Genomic DNA, 20,275 nt, shown 5'->3' with positions numbered 1-20,275 from the left:
GAGGTGGGAGGGAGGAAGTAAAGGAGGGCGAGATAAAGAGGGATCTAAAGATGAGAATGGGGCACCCCCCCTAACAAGCACTCCGAGCCTGAGAAGAGCAGAAATGTCTACCAAATCACCAACACCGACCGACATGCGTGTCATTGATGGGAGTTCTCGGCTGCAATCATCCCTCATTTTGAGAAATGTCATTGGCGGGGTGCCGCTGTGTGTATCAATTTAATAAAGGAAATACAGCTGTGTGTGAGTGCATATGCAGACAAGGAGGCGTGTATAGGCATTGTTTGTCACCAGATGAACTCGTGGGGTGAGACTAATGAAAAGTGCACAGAGAAGGAGGAACCATTTTAATTGGCTCCCCTCTCTCTCTTCTGTCTCATTCTTGTGCCTTCTCCCGGGGAGAAAAAGAGATTGGATGGTGGCTTTGCAACGGTAAAATGAGACTTGTAACCGCACCACTGCAAACACTTTGTCTTACTAATTGGTCAATATCACATGTTGTTACATACTTTGATGAGGCATCACACTTCAGGTGTCTCTGAAGCTGAGGAGGAATCAGAATTTACATTTTCATTACGACATGTCTTTAATCTGGTGTGCTCAATGTTCCTTTGTTAAAAAAGCCAATTTTGCAGTGTTGCAATATTTAGAAAAATATATTATCATGAGTCTGGATGAATTAAAAAAGTAAAATTAATCAGTTGGGAAGGAGGGGGATCTGATGCTATCAATTTCTACTCCAGCTATTTTATGCAAACCTCAACTTGCAGAATGTGTTCAAGAACAACCCTAACCCTGCTTTGATGATGCACGATCAGATAATTACTTGTTTTCTTCAAACATAGTTGGTTTTTTTTTTTTGCACTTAAAATTAAAGAGACTTTTCTTTTCACCTTAGGTTCAAGTTAGATATTCATTTCCCATGTGATGAGCCTTCAACAACATTTCAATGACAGTTTTCTATTAATCCATTTGAAAGCTAAACTGGTGAGATACAGTACATGCAACATTTTATGACTGACTGTGCACATATTACATAAAAGCCTATATCCCTCTGCCAATTCAGAAAAGTCTCAAATTTGCTCTCCTCTGAGGGCATGGCTGCTAAAAAATACCTTATTATGGCTCCTCTACCTGCTTCCCCATTCCACGTCCGTAAGTTAGCTGTTTGCTCCCCCCCCCCCCCCCCCCAGGTGCCATACTCCACCTTTCCCTCCCGCCCTCCTTCACTCCATCTCTTTATGTTTCCCTCTGTTCTTTCTTGCTGTGATTGTCAACTATGCCAAAGGAGAGCGAAAACATGCGGGAGTGTCAACGTTTCAAATAGGAGCACTCTCTTTCCTGCCCCCCCTCTCCCTATATCTTCATCTTCCTCTCTCCACCTCTTCCTCCATCCCCATCTCCCTGTCCTTCTGTTATGACACTGGTTCATCCTCATGCATATTTATGCAACAAAGCCGAAGAGTCAAGCCGACTTAGAATGAAAACTCAACCTAGAGAATGACTCTCCGTGTGTGTGTGTGTGTTCATCCGTTTTGAATATAAGCATCTTTTTTTTATATTCAGTGGTGGAATTTGACTCACTTCCCCACCTACTGTCCTGCAGTTTTCCTTGTCCGTGTTTCAGCTACAGGCAGGTCGCTGTTTTTTCAACACTTGATGGGACAGGTGTCAGCCATTGACAGAAAGTGACATTCTAATCTAAAGCAGTGATTCAACAGCCACACGTACACACACACACGCGCGCACACACACACACTCTTCCCTATCATGCCGTGGCTGCAGTATAAGACGGGCAGATGGCTCTGTGCTTAGCTCATGCACATCGCAGCATATCAGCATAAATCTCACCTGTCTTAAAGTTCAACACCCCACTCACATCCACCGACACTCCCGTCGAAGAAAATCCACCAAACGCAATTTGTCTCTATTCAGAGGCCTTGAGTGAGGACGCATCGGGAGGAAGTGGCCAAGGTTTTCAAACTAAATTCCTCATGGGGAAAGATTTTTCACTACTCTCACACTTCCTCTATTATTATATCAAATTCCTGTGCCTATTACCACGCATGCGAGTGTGTGTCTGTGGGGTTTCACACACAAATGTGTGTGCGTGAGTGTCTGTGTGCATGTGTGCGTATTTGCAGATACAAGTGCGCGTGTTGAAACAATAGCTGCCTTGAGAGGCGGGCTGCATGACTGACTCTCCTTTAGTGTCCCTTAGAGGAGGAACGTGGGAAAAGAGGAATAAGTGCCATTCATCTTTTCACTGGCTCATTCACTACCCCTCTTTCAGCCTCTCTCATTTCTCTCTTTCACTCCTTGTCTTTTGTTCTCTTAAATAGCCTCTTTGCTCTTGGTTAAAGCTCCATTCGAGATAAATACCATCTCGTTGTAGTCCAAAGCATATACACATAGAGCACAACACACAGACATTAGCGCACACACACAATAATACTCGAGGTTCTTAAAATACCTCCTCAGCGCACCCAATGCCCTAAAATCCTCACAAATATACTCCAGGTGAAATCTGTGACAGAGGTTGCTGCAGACTTGTATGACAACAACAAGCGCTGCCATCAATTACTGTTTTTAGGAGTTGATAGCTTATATTTTAAAATCTAATCCAAAGGCACAGACTCGGTATCCATCTCACGCACATGATCACGCACATCACACTCAATACCTTTACATCGTTGGCGTTCATGCGTGTCCCTTCCTTCCCCACAAAAATGTCATCTATATCCACCAGTATGTGCCGATCCAGACCCAAAGTGAGCTTTCTGTTCGTGAGGTAGGAGATGGAATCCACCAGGATGAGTCTATGGAGCCAGTAGCCCAGTCCCTGGCCGAATAGTACCCTCCTCACCCCATCGTAGAGTCCAATGTCCTGCACCACAGTGGCTTGTAGGCCTGAACTAAAGCCGAGCCCTGAATTATCGCCGCTACCTGCCCCTGCTCCCTCCTTGGCCCGTGCATGCAACACAGCGTGGTAAGTGGAGTGGTTAGAGTTAAAGGAGGTCCAGTCCTCCCCGGGTAAAGGTCCTCGGTCTGTTCCGGGCTTGGTCAGGTGTAGGAGAGGTGAGCTAGACACCACGCAGCAGTCCCAAAGTACCTGGTTGGTCCTGAGAACCAATGGGAGGCCTCTGAGTTTGAGGAGAGGTGGGGAGTTCTCAGTGGAGCGGTAAAAACCGATGATGCCCACTCTGTACTCAGTGCAGTATTGATGCAAAAGCTGTCTGTTCCACATGTCTGCATGTGCATACTTTAATAGATTCTCATAAATGATCAGGGAATATCGGCCACGGCCCTTCTCTGTCAGCGGAGGAAGGTCGCCCTTCCCTGAGGCAATCTCCATGCGGAATTGGAAGTGCGCTGACTCCAATATAGCCACGATGTCCTGACCCAGCTGGGAGTACTGGGATTCCACCAGCACCAGCACTACCGGCTCAGTGTGGATATGCGTGTGAGGAGGGTTGGGAGGGTACGGGTAAGGAAGTTGATGATATGAAGACATGGCGAGCGGCTGGGAGCAGGCAGGCTCGGGGGACTGTCCGAGCTGCATGGACGGGGAGGAGTTCGTGAACAGAAAGTAAGCCGAGAGAAGGAGGGAGACGAGGCAACAGGAGGCCAGCAGGAGCAGGAGCCGACGCAGATGGCGACGGAATCGAACTGCCACCGTCATCACGAAGTGGGTAATTGTTGCGCTTAGCAAGAGATGATGTCTCTTTTTTTAGTTGACTTGAACCTCGAAGAGTGCTCACACCAATTTCAGGGTTTGTAGAGCTGGAGAGATTGTCTCTGCGTGAGAAAGGAGCAAACCCACTCAGGGGTGTGTCATGTCACCATGACAGGTGGAAAATGGAGCTGTGTTGAGGAATCACATGCAGAGACGGAGCAAGTGATGATTAATGCCTGCAGAGAAAGGGGAGAAGGAGAAAAGAAGAAAGAGTGAATTTGTGGGGTGAGGTTGAAGAGTGTGCCTTAGTTCTCTTTCTGTGTGCTCTATGCTGTGTGTGTGTGTGTGTGTGTGTGTGTGTGTGTGTGTGTATATACCTATGCTTTGCCACCATGGGGAATGCGAGGGCACAGCTGGTAACTACAGAGCTGATTGAAAACAACTTGCATCCTTCGGGCTTATCCAAAGTCTGTCACACACATACACACAGACAAAGAGGCACCACAGTTAAAAGCACAAATACAACAACCAAAAATGCAATCCTCACAAATACACAACAGCTGGGTGTGTGTTATTATGACAAAGTGGGGAGGTGGACGGGAGCTCAATTAATCAGTCCCATAAAGCTCCACAGAGAATTCCTCTAATTGTGCCAAACTCTGTGCACTTCTGTCCTATTTCTGAACCTAATCATCTGAAATACCACAAAATTAGATTTGGAATCCTTTTGCCAGGAGCTCTAATCTAGGGGGAGGGGGGGGGGGGCATGACAGTCCAGAGGAAATGTCGAGCGAGGGGGGAAAAAATGCAAGTAATAGAGAGATGGAGAAAAAGAGCAGAGCGGGGAACAAAACGCAATGAATTATAGAAAGAGACAAAAAAGACCAGGATTAGCATCTTAATGTATGTGCCGGGAGCGAGGGAGAAGAAAAGATCTTAAGGCCTCTCTTTTTCCTTTTTTCTCCACGCTTCACCCTCTCCTCTTTCTATCTTTCCACACAGGCTCGTTTTCTCCCTCTGCCTGTTTGAATATCAATAGTCTCCCCTCACATTCTTCATCCTTCTCTTAACGGAACACATGGGAAGAGAAGGTCATAGAGGACTGCAGTCAAACTCCTTCTATACGATACCAGATGATGAAAGAGAATGGGAAATGACATTGAGACTAAATGACGGAGACTAAAAAAAATATTTTTGTTAGATAAAAGTTCTGTTATCTTAATTGGTTCTTGAATGACTCGACTGTAAAAAAAAAAAAAAAAGAATAATAAGAAAGCCCTGTACCCTGTTTTATTTAATTTCGTAGCGGGGGGGTACTAATGGTCCTGACTCTGGGTGTCTCACCCACAGGTGAGTGCTGTTTTAACCTGTTACTTGTGATTTGCATGTGTCTCACTCGGAGCCACAGGAGGGCGCTGAAAATGGGTTAAAAGAGTGAAGTCGTCTGTCATTAATAACTAAAACTCCCAAATGCTGCTCTAAATAATTCAGTGTGAAAAATAGGGATTATTCCTTACCCAAAAACCGCTTTAAATTATTTCTGAGAAATGCAGCACAATAAAACAAATTCTAATTATTTTTGAAAGTTCAAAATTCACATCTCAAACTAAAACTCGACTCAACATCGAGTTTCAGAGAACCCTTCGTTTTTAAAAGTAAGTTTTAGTTTTAAATAGTTTACCAGTGCCTGCAATCATTTATGTGCAAAGATATAAGTAATTACCCGAATAAAAATAAATAAAAAAAGAATCTAATCTAGAAACATTATTGACAACAAACTAACAGCGGGTGACTCCAGAGACTTCCCCCCCCCCATCTCGCTTCCTGACACTGAAGTTTACGTGAACAACTTACCTCTGACCGAGGCGGAGGCGCTGCCGTGCGGAGAAGCTGCGTAACGGGAGAGCCATGCGTGCGTGCCGCTGCTTCGGGTGGGTCCGTGGCTCTGGTCTCAGTGGCGCACCGCTCCCGTGTGCTTTGGATGCTGAAGCGGAGTGCCATCTCCTCTCTCACTACCCTCCTCTATAGAGCAGCCGACACGGGCAGCCGGAATGATCCCCCCCCCCTTCTCATAATTCTCCTCTTTCTCTCACTCTCGTCTCCCCCCCTCACCCCGCAGTCTCTCTCCCGCTATGTTCCAAATCTTCCGTCTACAAGGCGGAGATTAGGCAGCGAGCGGACGGAGGAGCACCATTACCCGACTCCCGTGCGTAAATGCTGTGGCTGGTTTAAGAGCGCCTACACAAGTGGAAGGCGATAGAGCGATCGGAGAGAGGGAGAGGTGCAGGGAGAAGAGGAGGAGGAGGAGGGGGGGGGGCTCGGGGTGATTGACACAAACAGCCTCTTTCACGGGCCCGGTAAAAGCTGCACCGTTGGTTGGTGTGGATGAGGGATGCCATGCACGCACGGATACGCACCTGTGCAAGTTAATGGTGCGCTTTGGTGATGTCTTCGCTTCTTGCACAACTTGTAGCACTCGAGGATAAAAAAAAAAAAAAGAATAAGCAGCAGGGGGGAAACGCACTTTCTCTCTGCATTTTCACACAATTAGAAACGTGACCGTGACGTAAATATTCAGAACAATTCTGCTTTCCACAGCAGGTCAAGCAACCGGACGGAGCACGCCAAACCTTTAACTTGATTATGTGTTCTCTTCTTCCTTCCTGCAAGTTAATCAATCTCTCTGAACTATTTGCTCTGACACACACACTCATACAGGTCTCCATGGAGCTGCTGGGCCTCTCATTCACATTGTAATGGCCTTACAATAGAGCTTATTTAGTGTGTGTGTGTGTGTGTGCAGGCAGGAGAGAGAGAGCACAGTCAAATAAAATTGCACGTAGAAACAAAGCCTGAATGAAATATCACAGCCAGGATATCACGGCCCCCAGAATGGAATCCGGGGATAATGATGGTTTGGATGGGAGTGTGATTATGTTTGTATGTAAATTAGTGTCAGTGGGTGAAGTGTAATTAGAGAGGCTGTTCACCCATTTTCTCCACATTATAAGCTGAGAAGCACATCTGCTCTATACAGCGTTTGCTGCAGACAATGAGCTCGTACTGATAGCCAGACTGTTGCACACAGGCCACGGCGTCTGCAACACGTCCGTGTGTCCATGCACGAGTGTTCTGACCCCAAATCATTTCACTGCCGAGCAAAAAAAAATTGAACAATAGCGCTTAACAGACTTGCAAGTATTTGGTGACTCTTCCAGACTCACACAATCTGACGCAAAGGCCAGAGATCAAGAGTAAAAAGTGCAGTCACTGGTTGCAAAGGCAAGTCTGTGCTGTGCGCAACAATACAAGCACGGACGCAGTCGTGCACGCACACACAAACACACAACAAAAGCATTGGAGATGTGGAAAGTGTCGGAGCTGCCATGTTCGACTAGCACTCTGACAGTTAAACAGAGCAGCGCAACAGACAAATGGGAGGGAGCGTCAGAAAGACAGAGCGGGAGAGGGAGAGGGAGAATGCTTGTTGTCTTCATCAGAGGCTTTTGTTAAGTGAGAGATAAGGGAAGAGGAGTGACCCCCCCCCCCCCCCCACACACACACACACACACTCCTCTCGTGCTGAGAGCTGGTTGGTCTGTCCTGTGTGAGGCCTGAGGAGAACAAATACAGCTTGAGCGTAAAAGCTGGGACAGACAGACATTATCATCGCGTCATTCCAGGAGTCAAGGCGGGAGGCATTCAGGTAGAGCAATGATCAGGCTACGACCCCCCCAGTAATTAAAAATAAAAAGCTCTCCCCACAGTCGCATGCTCCCACTGTATGCATTCTAGACCTTGAGCCTTGGCACTAATGGCTTCTCTGACAGCAGTTTTCACAAAGCGCAGGATCTATGGCTGAAACCAGCATCTCTCTGAGATTTATCAGCTATTCGCCTCCCACAGCGTAAACAACAACAGGCTCAAGCTTTGCTTAGGTGTGTTGGCTGCTTGATGCAGTTGCTATTTTAACGATTACTGCTCCTACATCTCCGTTTGTGCGCGTGTGTGCACACGTTTGATCGAACCATCTACCCGGTCCTGACCCCTCCCCATGCCTGGAAATGTTGATAGCTAGAGAGATGCTCTCTTTACAGCTCCAAGGTGAAGTGAAAGCTGTCGCCCCACCCACTCATCACCCCCCCCCCCCCCCCCCCCAAGCACATTAGAGGGAATATCTTTTGGCCAATCAATACAGCCCATGCATATCGATTGATAAGGAAGAGATACAAATGCATGGCAGCGCACACACACAAACACACACGCATGAACACGCAGAATGGCGCTACCGTCTTTGTGTTCTTGTGTGTAGAATCACCAGACCCAAATCAATCACTTACTGGAATTCTGCCAGTAGCAGGATTACCATAGCAACACACACCAGTAAACTATACCCGGCTATGAATAATACCAAATATTTTCTTGAACAGTCCCAGATAAACATGCAATATTTATCTCATCCATTCTTCACTATAACATGGGACTCCTGTATCAGGCCCTTATGCATTGCTTTGATAAAAAATAAAAAAAACTCATTTGCAGTGAAGGTGGGGCCTGGTTTATTTCTTTGCTTTGTTGCACAGTGCATGAATACACATATATACATGCATATACAAGGAATCATAAGAACAAAGCTTGCAGGAGGAAAAAAGCAAGGCATAAATACAATTTATTTTGTATTATACAGTTATACAAGTTGCAGTTGTTTTACATCTGCCAATGACAGCTGCAGGAATTTATGCTGCAAGGTACCTTGAAAAGTTGTCAATAGCACTGAATGGAATTTTGGATGGAATTTTAAGCAAAGAAAGAGTTGATAAAATTTTGGAGGAGGATCCTGATATAATTGTGGATTTGGGTTAAAGGTATCGGTAATATATTTGGAGGGAAGCAAGATACAATGGTGCTAACAATGAAGAGTGGTATTTTTGCAGATTCACTTAACACATCATAAGACCCTGATCAGTTATGTTACAACAATGAGCCAGCACAAGTTAACTTTGCAGAAAAAACAAGTTCATGCTGTTGTAGAGTAGAGTCATTAATTTCAGAACAATATTAGAGTATTCTGAAGTTTGCACTGCTGCAACTAGATTGGATGGAATAGTTGTTTAACCATTATTTTATTATTGTTTTAAACTGGTTATTTTAAAAATAATTCTTACAAATACTCAAAATTTATACTAAGAATTTTTTTATTGCATTTGTATAATTCTCCTTTTTTTCTCTTTTTGCCATTTGTTATACATTTTAAAACAAACACCAAATAGCATAAGTACTGTGACATTTATTTTTTCCTCATCTTGGCTCTTGATGCTACAGTGAAAATTTACGTTCCCTTACTTGGCCAATCCCACGTTAACCCTGGACATGCCGCTTCCATCAGAATATGTATTTGTATCAAAATTAGACCCAGATCTGCCATTCAGCAAAATATTTAGGCTGCATGGATTCAATCGTAGCGGTGTGTTTCTGTACACGTGATTTTCTGCGTCTGATTGAAAGACAGGATGTGGTTCACCAATACGAACATAGTTTTTTCACAAATATAGGAACAATGTTGTCTCCACATAAACAGAATCACACATAAAGACACCCACACATACCAACGAGATCACGCTCAACGCCCACGCACCACTGCAAACAAAACAACTCTCCAACACTTTTACAAGCTGCAGACGCTGTCAGCCTTATACTTAGAGCGACAGAATGCACCTTCAGTTCATATCATGTCAAAACTTCATTTGAGAAGTGATTCCAAGTGATGCCTCTGACAAGCCAAAAGGCACAGGTGCACTGGAAAACTAAATGATGCACGAGTGTTTAAGACAACAAATCTGCTTATGTGGAATGGAAGCGCTCACGGTTTCATGTGGTCAGATGACAATTTAAAAAAAGAGGAAAGAGTGGAAACGATGAGGAAGGCTGTCAGGGGAGTGCAACAGTGATCCGGACACGGGAGGGAGGGGTGAGGCGATCCATCTCCGTCTCTCTCTGACCTTGTTCACTCTTGCCAAAAACCTGACTTACAACCCCAAACTAAATATGATACCTTCTCCCCCCCCCTGCTCCCCCCACCCCTCCCTCCCTCTCACTGGAAATAAATTGTGCTGTAATTACCAGGCAGAATCGATACCAGTCACATCACTCCTCTCCTCTGTGCATCTCCCTCCTCTGCAACGGACACTAACATGTTCATCCCTCGCTGTGGAGCACTGTTACAGATCTGAGAGTGATAGATTGCGTCCTGTTCCATCCATGCACTCTCAAACGTGCACGCAAAACACAGGTACAGACTCAGGGGATGCATCCATGCAAAAGCACACACACACAAACACACACAATCATAAATGGAGGGAGAGAGGGAGAGAGGCATGCACATCCACAATTTGACGTGTTGGAGGCCACAGGAGGAGGCGGGGTTTGCCGGGGCATGGGTCTCCGTTGCTATTGGAGACGTCTTCTCAGCTGAGAACCCAACAAAGACTCACCATTCTCTACCAGAATAGCTCACTTTGGTCCCTGTCTAATGAAACGGAGGATGGGGAAGAGCATAACCAGTCATTGTTAACTTGGTAAGTTTGTCTTTGACAGAGACGGAGACAGTAGTGATCTGTGTGTGTGTACTTGTGCGTGCATGCGTATTTGCCTGTAGCAACATGCGTGGGTGTGTTCTCCATGCGTAACCACGTGAGTGTAATGAAGTTTAATTGGAAAATAAAAATAACTCAAAGAGCAAAGGCAATTTTCACACCTCAAAATTGCTGACTTTTAATCTTCCCCCACACCCACCCTTCGCTACACATTTTTGTGGGTTTTTGTGCGTACAAGAAAGAGGAGCAAAATGTGTTTCCATTGGTAAGTCATAAAAGAATAAAGGAGAACAAGGAAAGTTGGACTTATAAACACGCATCTCTGTAAAAGTTGGATACAAGTTTACAGGAATCTACTGTAATTTCAGTTTCAGCAATGAATGACATAGTGAAAGTTTATTTCTGCAAAACATCTTTGTTCTGTTCCTGATATTTCATTTCAGGAGGACAAGGGAAACATAAAAACAAAAGTTACATTAAAATTCAGTAACTCGACTTAAACCAATTCAAACCACAATTGCTAAATAATAAAGACTATGACTACATCTGGATAAAAAAAATGTTCTGGACTTTTTTCACCTTCTGCCATGATATTGCATTAAGTAAACTCAAGCTCATCTGTCTTTATTACCCTGCAGCAAAGATGATGTGGGCGTCGGTCCAAGGACTGGTGCATGATGTCACACAACTGAAGTGCTTCAGTCAGCTAAACATACACATGATTTTACGGCAGTGGTGTCACTCTGTTTTATTTCAGACTGCGGCACAAAGAGTTGCGTGGGGGCAGGAAAATTACTTGATTTATTTAGCAACTAAACATCGACAAATAACTGAACCCACTGATGAACACCAACGAAGCTGGGACTGCCTCATGACCTACAAAGCCTGCCTCCTGGAGCAGATGTTCCATCCAAGATGTGAAGATGGAGACACACTGGTCTGGAAGAGAGGAAGATCCATCTTTATGATTGAAGCAGGAAGTAAAGGAAACAATGTTGCAGGAGAAGCGCAGTGCTTAGTGTTAAGAATAAGCACTGCAGGCATTAGAAGCGTGAATGACTATCGTGTGGTAAATAAAACAGACCCAACTGAAACTTTGCTTTATTTAAATGAGCAATGGTAACGCGCTAAATCACACCACTGCCTGCTGAACACTGATCCTTCGTATCCCAGTGAAGTAGACAAAGCTGCGTTGTCACAGACGCCACCAACTATGCATTTCGGTATTACGATTGAAAACATTTGACATAAAAAGTGAAAAGTGGTGAGACAGACAAATCCTTGCTGAAAATTAAGGTGTACATTTGGACACACACTCACAGGATGGAGCCTGCGAAGAATGTATGATTAACTGTTCTGTCAGAACTGAGAACTCTCTGGGGTGGGAAGGGCAGAGACAGGGGAGGGACAGAGGAGAGAATGAATTGGAAGAGGCTGGAGGAGCATGAAGTGGGAGGCTGAGGTCTCAGGGGTCTCCAAAAAAGGACTTCACATGGGTTTGAGGAGACAAGCTTGAGCCAACTGTTGCTCTGGCAGCACTTGAGTTTGTTGCTCTTCTGTCCACGTGCAAAAGTGTGAGTTTTTTTCTTTTTCTTTCTGAGTGTCCCTTTCCTGTGACACTTAGCTGAACTCGCCAGAAGGACTATAGTCCATGCAATCTATATGCAGAGCAGAATGAGCACAGCTGCACAAAATGCAGCTGCTATTAGGTGGATACTTGAGCTTGTGTGTGCTTGTGAATGTGTGTGTGCGTGCATGTTTGTGGCCCTTATCACAATTCTGCAGGGCAATGCATTCAGAGTGGTCGACTGAATCTCCTTCTTTCTCAACAATCCAAATGGCAAACGTGTAGCCGTGGCCACACACACACACACACTGTTCACACGCAAAGACACTTACACACATATGCAACGCGACTCTTCTATTTTCTAGCATTTGTCACAGGGCTTGTTGTTCTAATACCACAGATAGTTCTGCGCCCAGGGTCCCCATGCCAGGCAGTTCTGCTCATAGTGACGTTTCTCACCAAGGGTGGGGAAAAGGCTGACTGACAAATGGAGAGGTTGAAGAGAGAAAAAATAACCTCAAAGATATGTACCTAATATGTGCCTCCAAATATCTACCTCTTCTAATCAAAGTGGTTGTCAAGATATTTTGTGTCTTTACATTTGGAGCGGTTCGGAAGGCAGCACAAACATGTCAAAGCACAAACAGCGACAGGAAGCTAATCTCTGGGAACCTGCAGCCGGAAGCGCAAGAATGGAGATTATTTACTACACTACGCCAACCACTCAGTCAAGCTCACTGTCACGCACACACACACACGCACACACACACACAGACAAAAAAAACAACATAACTTTGTGGTTAAGTCTTTAACGCAGTTGCATGTTTTTTTTTTTTTAATCTTAAAGTGATGCGACTTGCTCTCTTACCGAGACAATGCAAGACTTAATGAACACATTGTTGTAAAATAGAGCATTAAAACTAAAATGAGATAAATCCCTGCTCATCGTGCTTTCACTTTCTCTTGATATCTGCCCATTTTTCCTCTTATCTCCCATCTTCTTCCATTTCCACCAAGCATCTTCTTCTACTTAAACACAGATTTCCAAAGCACTTCAACGTAGAGAGTAGCCAGAGTCGTGCAGCTCTACGTTCATCTTTCCAGCCGCTGCTTATGAGCGGCCATTGTTTGCCCACTTCAGCTGATACGGCCTCCGAGCTGCAGATCATCAGTTACTACATACCGGTAGCTTACCAACACTATTCAGGATCCAGGCACAATAGACCCGCAAGTCATTCATTCAGTCACTCTCCCACTCTCGCCCTCCTTTTCAAATTTGCTCTCCTCCCGCATTCTCCCTCATTTATTTCTCCTCCCTCCTGCTATGCTAAGCTGTTTCCGTTTTTCCTTCCCCCACCAATTCGACATTCTAATTCTTGATGCGGTTTTGTCTGTGGTATAGAGGCCAACAGTTTCCCATGCACACGCCTGGTCCGTGATATGTCAGAATGCACACGCACACACACAGACACGCAAAGCTGGGTTAAATGTAACTCCTCCATCCATACATCCATCCAGCCACCTTCCAGTGCTTGTCCAGAGCCGGGTCGCGAAGAGAATGTATGTAACTCATTTTATTTTATTGAATAGATTCCACAGACAGACAGACAGATAGGAGCAAAGATAATTGGTCTTGACATTTGGGCCATCTTTTCTCATTGACCATGGCACTTTCAGAGTATGTGCTTTCACTCCCTATCTGTTAGTTGTTGAAGTGGTGATAACACACACATCCCCACACAAACACGCACGCAAAGAACACCAGCATCAACTGTCAGATACAATCACTGCAACGTATGTTCTACATCCACACAGCAGGTAAGAGCAAGGAGGAGAGAGAGCGAGAGAGAGAGCGAGAGAGAGAGGTGCCAGGCAGTGATTTATGACCTGAAAAGACAGATTAACTCCACTGGATGCCTAACTGGCCCTGAAAAAAGCTGAATTACAGCCCAGCCCAGGAAGAGAGGAGAGGTAGAGAAGAAAGGAAGGAAGAATGAAACTGAAAGGTCAGTAGTATGGAAGAAAAGAGAGCGAGAGTGTGGACAACAAGATGGAAGAGGATAGATTGGTATGGAGGAACTCAAAAATGAAAAGGTCAGAGGTAAAGAGGAAAATATAGATTGAAGGCTGCAGGGGGAAAACGGAGATTGAGAATGGAGGAAATTGTTCTCAAACAGACATCGGATGGGAATGTGGATTTTTGAACATGTCCCTGAAGCATGTATGGACTTACTGACCCCATCAAGCCACGGGAATCAGATTCAATTTCTTTTGCATGTTTCAAAAGTAGGGTCAAGTTCAAATCTATTTCACCTGGGTCATGTTATGTTTGTACAGGCCAATTGGTGGCGCTTTAATCATTTGGCAGGTTGTGATCCGGCTTATATTGTTGGCTATTCTTCAAATCTGCAACTTTAAAATGAACTTTGAATTCATGCAGGTTTTCTGGATAGTGCTGACCTTTGAGGAATGAAGTCAGCAATGAAGAAAGCTCTTCATCTTCTTCAAATTAGCTTTTTCCATCCATCCATCTCTTCATTTAGAAAAGACGACCTCAATCATCTTATCTACATGCAGCCACTTAATCCGTCTTGCAGGTGACGGGTGTTGTTGGAGCATATCCCAGCTGGCTCCCAGACATGTCGCCAGCGCATCGCTGGGCCACACACAGATGGACGAGCACTCATGCACACACTCTCACCGACGGACAATTTGGACTGATCAATTCACCTAAATGGCATATTTTTGGAGGTGGGAGGAAAGCGGAGAAAACCCCCACAGACATTTGGAGAACATACGAACTCCACACAGATAGGAATGGAACATGAAATGTTCTTGCTGTGAGTCAACAGCGACGGCCACTACGCCACCGGACCGCCCCTAATTGAGCTTTATTCCCCTGTTCAAGAGTAAACTATTAGTTACATGAGGAATGTCAAAATGCATCTTTTGAATGTTTGATTTTATTGTTCAACTTGCTGCTAAATCAATGAGTCCACGTACAGACAAGGTATTAGCATGCTTTCTAGCTTAACCTCCTATTTCCCCCCCCGAGTGTGAAATTCTTCATTGAATAAGATATGATGTATCTTGAAAATAGCCTCGAGTATTAACAGCTGAATAATTTGTACTAGTCTGTTTTTAGATGTTATATTTGCAGTGAGCTCGCCAGCCATTCACCTGAACGGTCACTACGGCGCTTCTGGAACCAAACACTGCCACGGATTAATTTCACTGTGCAACCACTGGGCCTGTGCGTGCTCTCTTCCTGATTGCTCTGTAATGTTACATTTAGTGCAATCAGTGATCTATGAGTGAAAGTGATTGATTCATTCACTGTAGGAGACGAAGTGGAGCGAGCGGGGACACGCCAGAGAAAAAAGAGGAGTACGTGAAAGACACACTTTAAGGCACTAAAAAAAAAAATCATTTGCACTGGAAAATCCACCAAACACTTCCCTGTTGTTGCAAATGACTTAAACATGACGAGGTCGGCTACGCCACAATGGACTCACGAGTTACACTGGCACCATTCAGAGAAGCGCTGAGGCTCAGTTTTTGTTTTTTTCATGACAGAAAACGAGACTGAAATATTGCTGTTACATTGGGTGCGCTGTGTATACCCGGTAAAGGTTTACACAAACAACTGATGTCTTGTTCTTGCAACGAAACACTGTAAAGGTCATGAACATAGCTTTGAAATGACAGCAAAGTTCCCTGTTAGACTAAAACAACCTATAAATACCATATTAACAAATTATGTTGTGCTCCCTTCTCTCTTCCTTGGCATTTTCCTCACTTCAATTAAGCCCGCATAAAAAAACAAAGGCTATAAATACAAACAGCTACCTTTCAGAAAGCCTTCAATAAGAGCCGCTGGCAAATGAAGTAGCTATTCACCAATTGCCCCAGGTCCTGTTGCTGCCTCTCAAGTTTGTTAACTTGTGCTTTTTTATGGTTATTCTGTGCAATATTTCAGAATTCACACACAAATACACATCCTGAAACACGTCTTGCTCCACTGGACTCAAGTGTGTGTGTGTGTGTGCGTCTGTGTGTGAGTTATGCGACCGGTCGCTAATTGCAGACAAATCGCTTTGCCGCACACAATCATTTCTGTTTTCTGATGTTTAATTTCACCAGTTGATTACCAGCGGAGTTTAACTCTGCCATTCCTCTTCCTCCGCCACTGGGAGGAATCATCCGTCTTCTCACACCCTCGCGCCTTCGCATACGTAATGAGCTCGCTCTGACGAACAGAGGGATGAATTTCATAAATCATGCTCTTGTTTGTAACAGCTTTTCTCTCTCTTTCTCCGGCTCTCTTTCCCTTTCAATTAAAGTTGCATAACCCATTCTAAATGTTGAGTGCCTAGAGACATTCAGTCCAAGTAAATTATTTCCTGTATAGTTTTTTCAATTTGAGGTGATTTTGCTGCCCTTCTCCCAGCATCCTCTTTATTTCACCTGCCAAATGACACTCGAAAACATTGGCTTGGCTTTTGGGCTCACCCAGCCCTTTGTGTCTGTTGCCTTTCCAACAACACGAGTCAGAGAAGCATAGACACAGCACAGGAAAGCACTGTGCCAGATATGAGGCTATAACTTTGTTTATTTCTGCACACATATATGCCGTGGTAGATATATCTGTGTTGTTAAATGGAACCAAGTGGGCTTTTACTGTGTGCGTCTGCAAGGTGACGCACACATGGAGATGCTGTTGCTGCTGCAAAAGCGTACATTTATAAACACACAGTGCGTGCATGCAAATGTTAAACACGTAAATGAGAAATTCAAGTCAAACGTAAAAACTGGTCTAACAGTTTTTATTGCTCGCTTGCTCTCTGTGATCAGAAAACGTCTGGCCACTAAATTGATGAATTTGTTTTTATCATTTGCTCCGTTGCTCATCGCCTTCTTGTTGCAGATTGGATTCTCCTATAAAACTCGAGACACACATTTTTACAACCCAATTTAAAAACATATCCAGAAAAACATTGGGAAGTATGCGGTGGGTCTCTTTGCTGGCGTGCTCTATTTAGGCTCAGTTTTCTTTGGTAGCATGTCGTCTTTTTTCTCTTCACCCTCTATGACCTCTTTAAAACAGCCTTCCTGGGAGAAAGGCGGTTCTCTGGGGGCATTAATACCTCTCCTTCACAGACCCTCTGCTAACAGGTTCACCCTCATCAGCTAAATAAATAGCATCTATCACCGTTCCTATTCAACGTACCCCCCCGGCCACATAAGTTCAGTTATACAGTGTGTGTGTGTGTGTGTGTGTGCATGACTGTTGCAGCACACAATGCAGCGAATGACTGGCCGCGTTTGTGTGCAGACATGCAGCTTTTTTCTCATGTTCTAAATGATTTGGTAAGCTTGCCCTTGGCTTAAAATAAAATTGGTGTTCGATCCACAGTAAGGGTGGTGTACCTTCGGGCTAGCTATTAGCCATATGTTAAGCAAAAAAAAAAAAACCCAATGCAAATACAGGCCCAGGGTCAAGCAGAGGATCATTAGCAGGCACTCAGCCTCTTAAATTATACAACAGGTGATGCATGGTGGCATTGAGGGGATGCTTACACCAATTGTTCCACAATAAAGCTACAGTGAAACACTCACTTACCTTGCAAGGGGTCAGGAGGAGTGCACGACACTGAGACCCTTTTAACAAGAGAAAATAACACTGCAGGCTTTGTTATTATAAGATTGAAGTGTCCGATGTGTTGCCACCATTTGAGAAATACAGGTAAGATATAGACAGGAAGTCATGTGGGGAGATATTAGAAATGGATGAAGGAGGTCTGTTCTACTTAGAGACGTTATGGGCTTAAATATATGCTGTGTATGGGACACAGAAATGTACTTTTATAATGGATTTCTGGGAGGACACACATCACTAGAGGGTATAAAGAATTAAGCCACATTCAGCTTTAACTCCGGGGCTACGATCCGTCATCACTGAGGTAGGTATTGAACATTTTCTCATAAAACAGCTTCCTCTTCCGTTCTTTTTCTTCCTCCTTTCCAAACACACACCAACACTCAAGTATCTAGCTTTGGTGCTGTGCCCGCTGACATTAATTCATCCAGACTGTGTGATTCTGGAGCACTAATACACTCTGGCTGTGAAACTCAGTGTATAACCTAAGTGGCTAAGTGATGTACATGCATTCAGGGGTCCGTCTGAGCGTGTGTGTGTGTGTGAGTGTGAGAGAGAGTGTGTTTGTGCATTTGTGCCACAAGACCTGGCTGTTCCAGTGATTCTCTTTTCGCTGACAGGGGGTGAACACGCTGTTGGGCTGGGAGCGTGGCGAGTCGAGACCGGGAAAGGGGAGAGAGGAGATAAAAGGAGAGAACGAACGACAGGAGAGAGGAAGCACATCGGACACCGCCTATTTATCACCCTAACCACTGTCAATGGTAGAGAGAGAGAGAGGTAGAGCGATCGGGCAGTTGAATGCAGCAAGGCTGGAGTGATAAAAATAGAAGAGAGGGTAAAAATGAGAAGGAAATAAAACTGCAATTGAAGTTGAATCTCAATTTTAGCAGCTGTCTTTATGTTTATGCTTTTCACCATGGTTCACGGTTCCATTAAGTTCACCCCCCTCCACCTCTCACTTAAGCCCCCCCCCCCATCCTATTTGTGAAAGCAGCAGTTGATGAATGCAATAGGAGGGGTGTTGGTACGGGGCTCCCCGCAGAGAAAGCCGATGTTACCAAGGAGAGAGTGAAGGAATGCACATTTCAACAGAGAAAGAAAATCATCCTGTGGAACAAACTGTCAAGAAGGAGATTTCACTACCAAGAAAGGCTTGGCGCTAAGCTGGTCAATACCCAGTAAATATTGGGAAAATCACTTTCCACAACATTTTGTTCACGCAGGTGTGTGTGTGCGTGCGTGTGTGCGTGTGCATGCCACGGGGCATACAAAATAAACTCTTTTATGCTCGGAAATCAATTCGGCCCCTGAAATGAGATCTAAAGTACCGTCTCACCACGCTCACATAATTAATTGAAAATAACTAAAATAATGATATCTGGGCCGTTATATCGATAGGCATGGGTTATATCTGACAGCTGGCTTCTGCTGAGCCCTGAAACCCTTTTTATTTTTATGCCAGAAACAAGTAAAGACCTTAAAATCTGTGTGACTCCTCAGTGCGCCTTGGCTTTAATCGACGATACGCTGGAATTGTGCACAAACGGATAGCGAGGGAGTGGGAGAAGACAAATAGACAGCGGATTGTGTGATGATGCAGAATGACATTATAGCTATCTGAAATGATTGGACCATTGCTTGCTTTACTTCTTGCTTTGTTATTTAGAAAAGCGAGGGGGGAGAAAAGGAGAATTTTGTTTGATGGACATTTGGACTCAGGCAAAGGTCTCTACCACCAGCGGAATGATAAATTGCATGGCTAAGAAGAAGGGACACCCGTCACCAACCCCCTACCGAGACCAACACTACAAAACAGTAGACATGCACACGTACATGCTTACAGACGCACACACGCTCCCAAATCCGGTAACCGGCACTCAAACCACACAGTGCCTCACTGGATTGATTGGAGGTACCCGTCACCTTGAACTGTCAATTCTTTCATCTTGGCCAAGCACTGTGCTGTCAGAGCATAAATGTAGTGTGCGCTCTGTCAAGCCAGGCAGTCTGTGTGTGTGTGTGTGTGTGTGTGTGTGTGTGTTTGTTTGTGTGCATGCCTTCCTGAGCATTATGTCTGAAAGATACCTTTTAAGGAAGTAGTCAGAGGAACATTTCAGAAGTTTGGAAACCTGGCAGTGTTTAGTGGTGGCCTGCTGATCTCATGTGTGACTCCTGCCTTGTGTGTGTATGTGTCTGTGTGTGTGTGTGTGTGTGTGTTTTAACCTCTTACTACATTATTAGTTTTTATATGCTTTGTCACATTTAACTGAGACAAAACGTGCAGAAGTCTGTCACAATGTCAACATTATAGATGTCAGAGAGGGAGGACAATGGAGCATGATTAATTATTTATTGCATCTGACAAGGGCAATCTGTTTTTGTCAGTCCTGGTTTGTTTGACTGCCCCTCTTTTAGCAGGAAAAACTTTAGGGGCAGTTATGAACGGATTTTGATATGGTCTGTATCAGACTATAATTTAAGACAAGGGGCAACCTATCAGATTTGATTGGTAATTTAGATCATGATCTGGATTCAAATTTATTTTTCAAAGGATTGTTTGCCATGGTGGGACAAGGCTAAGATTTGTGCTTTTATATGACATCAGGGAGCTTCTCTAGCACCGCCTATTGGCCATGGGAATAGCGATGTCATTCACATTGAGGTAAACGGTTTACGTGAGGAACAATATAAATGGATGTGAATTCTTTCATGTTTTACTGTGTGTGTGAAATGAGTGTTTTCTTACAGAGCATTGGGCAATCGAGCATTAAACCTGAGCA

The 20,275-nt window shown here is 44.5% G+C and overlaps 1 protein-coding gene across 1 annotated transcript in view; it reads right to left on the bottom strand.

Moving 5' to 3' along the window:
- The window catches only part of LOC137912883 (bifunctional heparan sulfate N-deacetylase/N-sulfotransferase 4-like), a 30,609-nt gene extending 26,927 nt beyond the window's left edge, over positions 1–3,682 (bottom strand). The window contains exon 1 of the mRNA XM_068757019.1: positions 2,684–3,682. Coding sequence (XP_068613120.1) covers positions 2,684–3,682 — 999 coding nt within the window. The remainder of the gene's footprint in view (positions 1–2,683) is intronic.
- Positions 3,683–20,275: the final 16,593 nt, after the last annotated feature.

This window comes from Brachionichthys hirsutus, unplaced genomic scaffold (assembly GCF_040956055.1).
Source record: "Brachionichthys hirsutus isolate HB-005 unplaced genomic scaffold, CSIRO-AGI_Bhir_v1 contig_248, whole genome shotgun sequence".
NCBI classification, from domain to species: Eukaryota; Metazoa; Chordata; class Actinopteri; order Lophiiformes; family Brachionichthyidae; genus Brachionichthys; species Brachionichthys hirsutus.
Note: the sequence above shows the minus strand (reverse complement) of the source record. Positions and strands in the feature narration are given on the sequence as shown.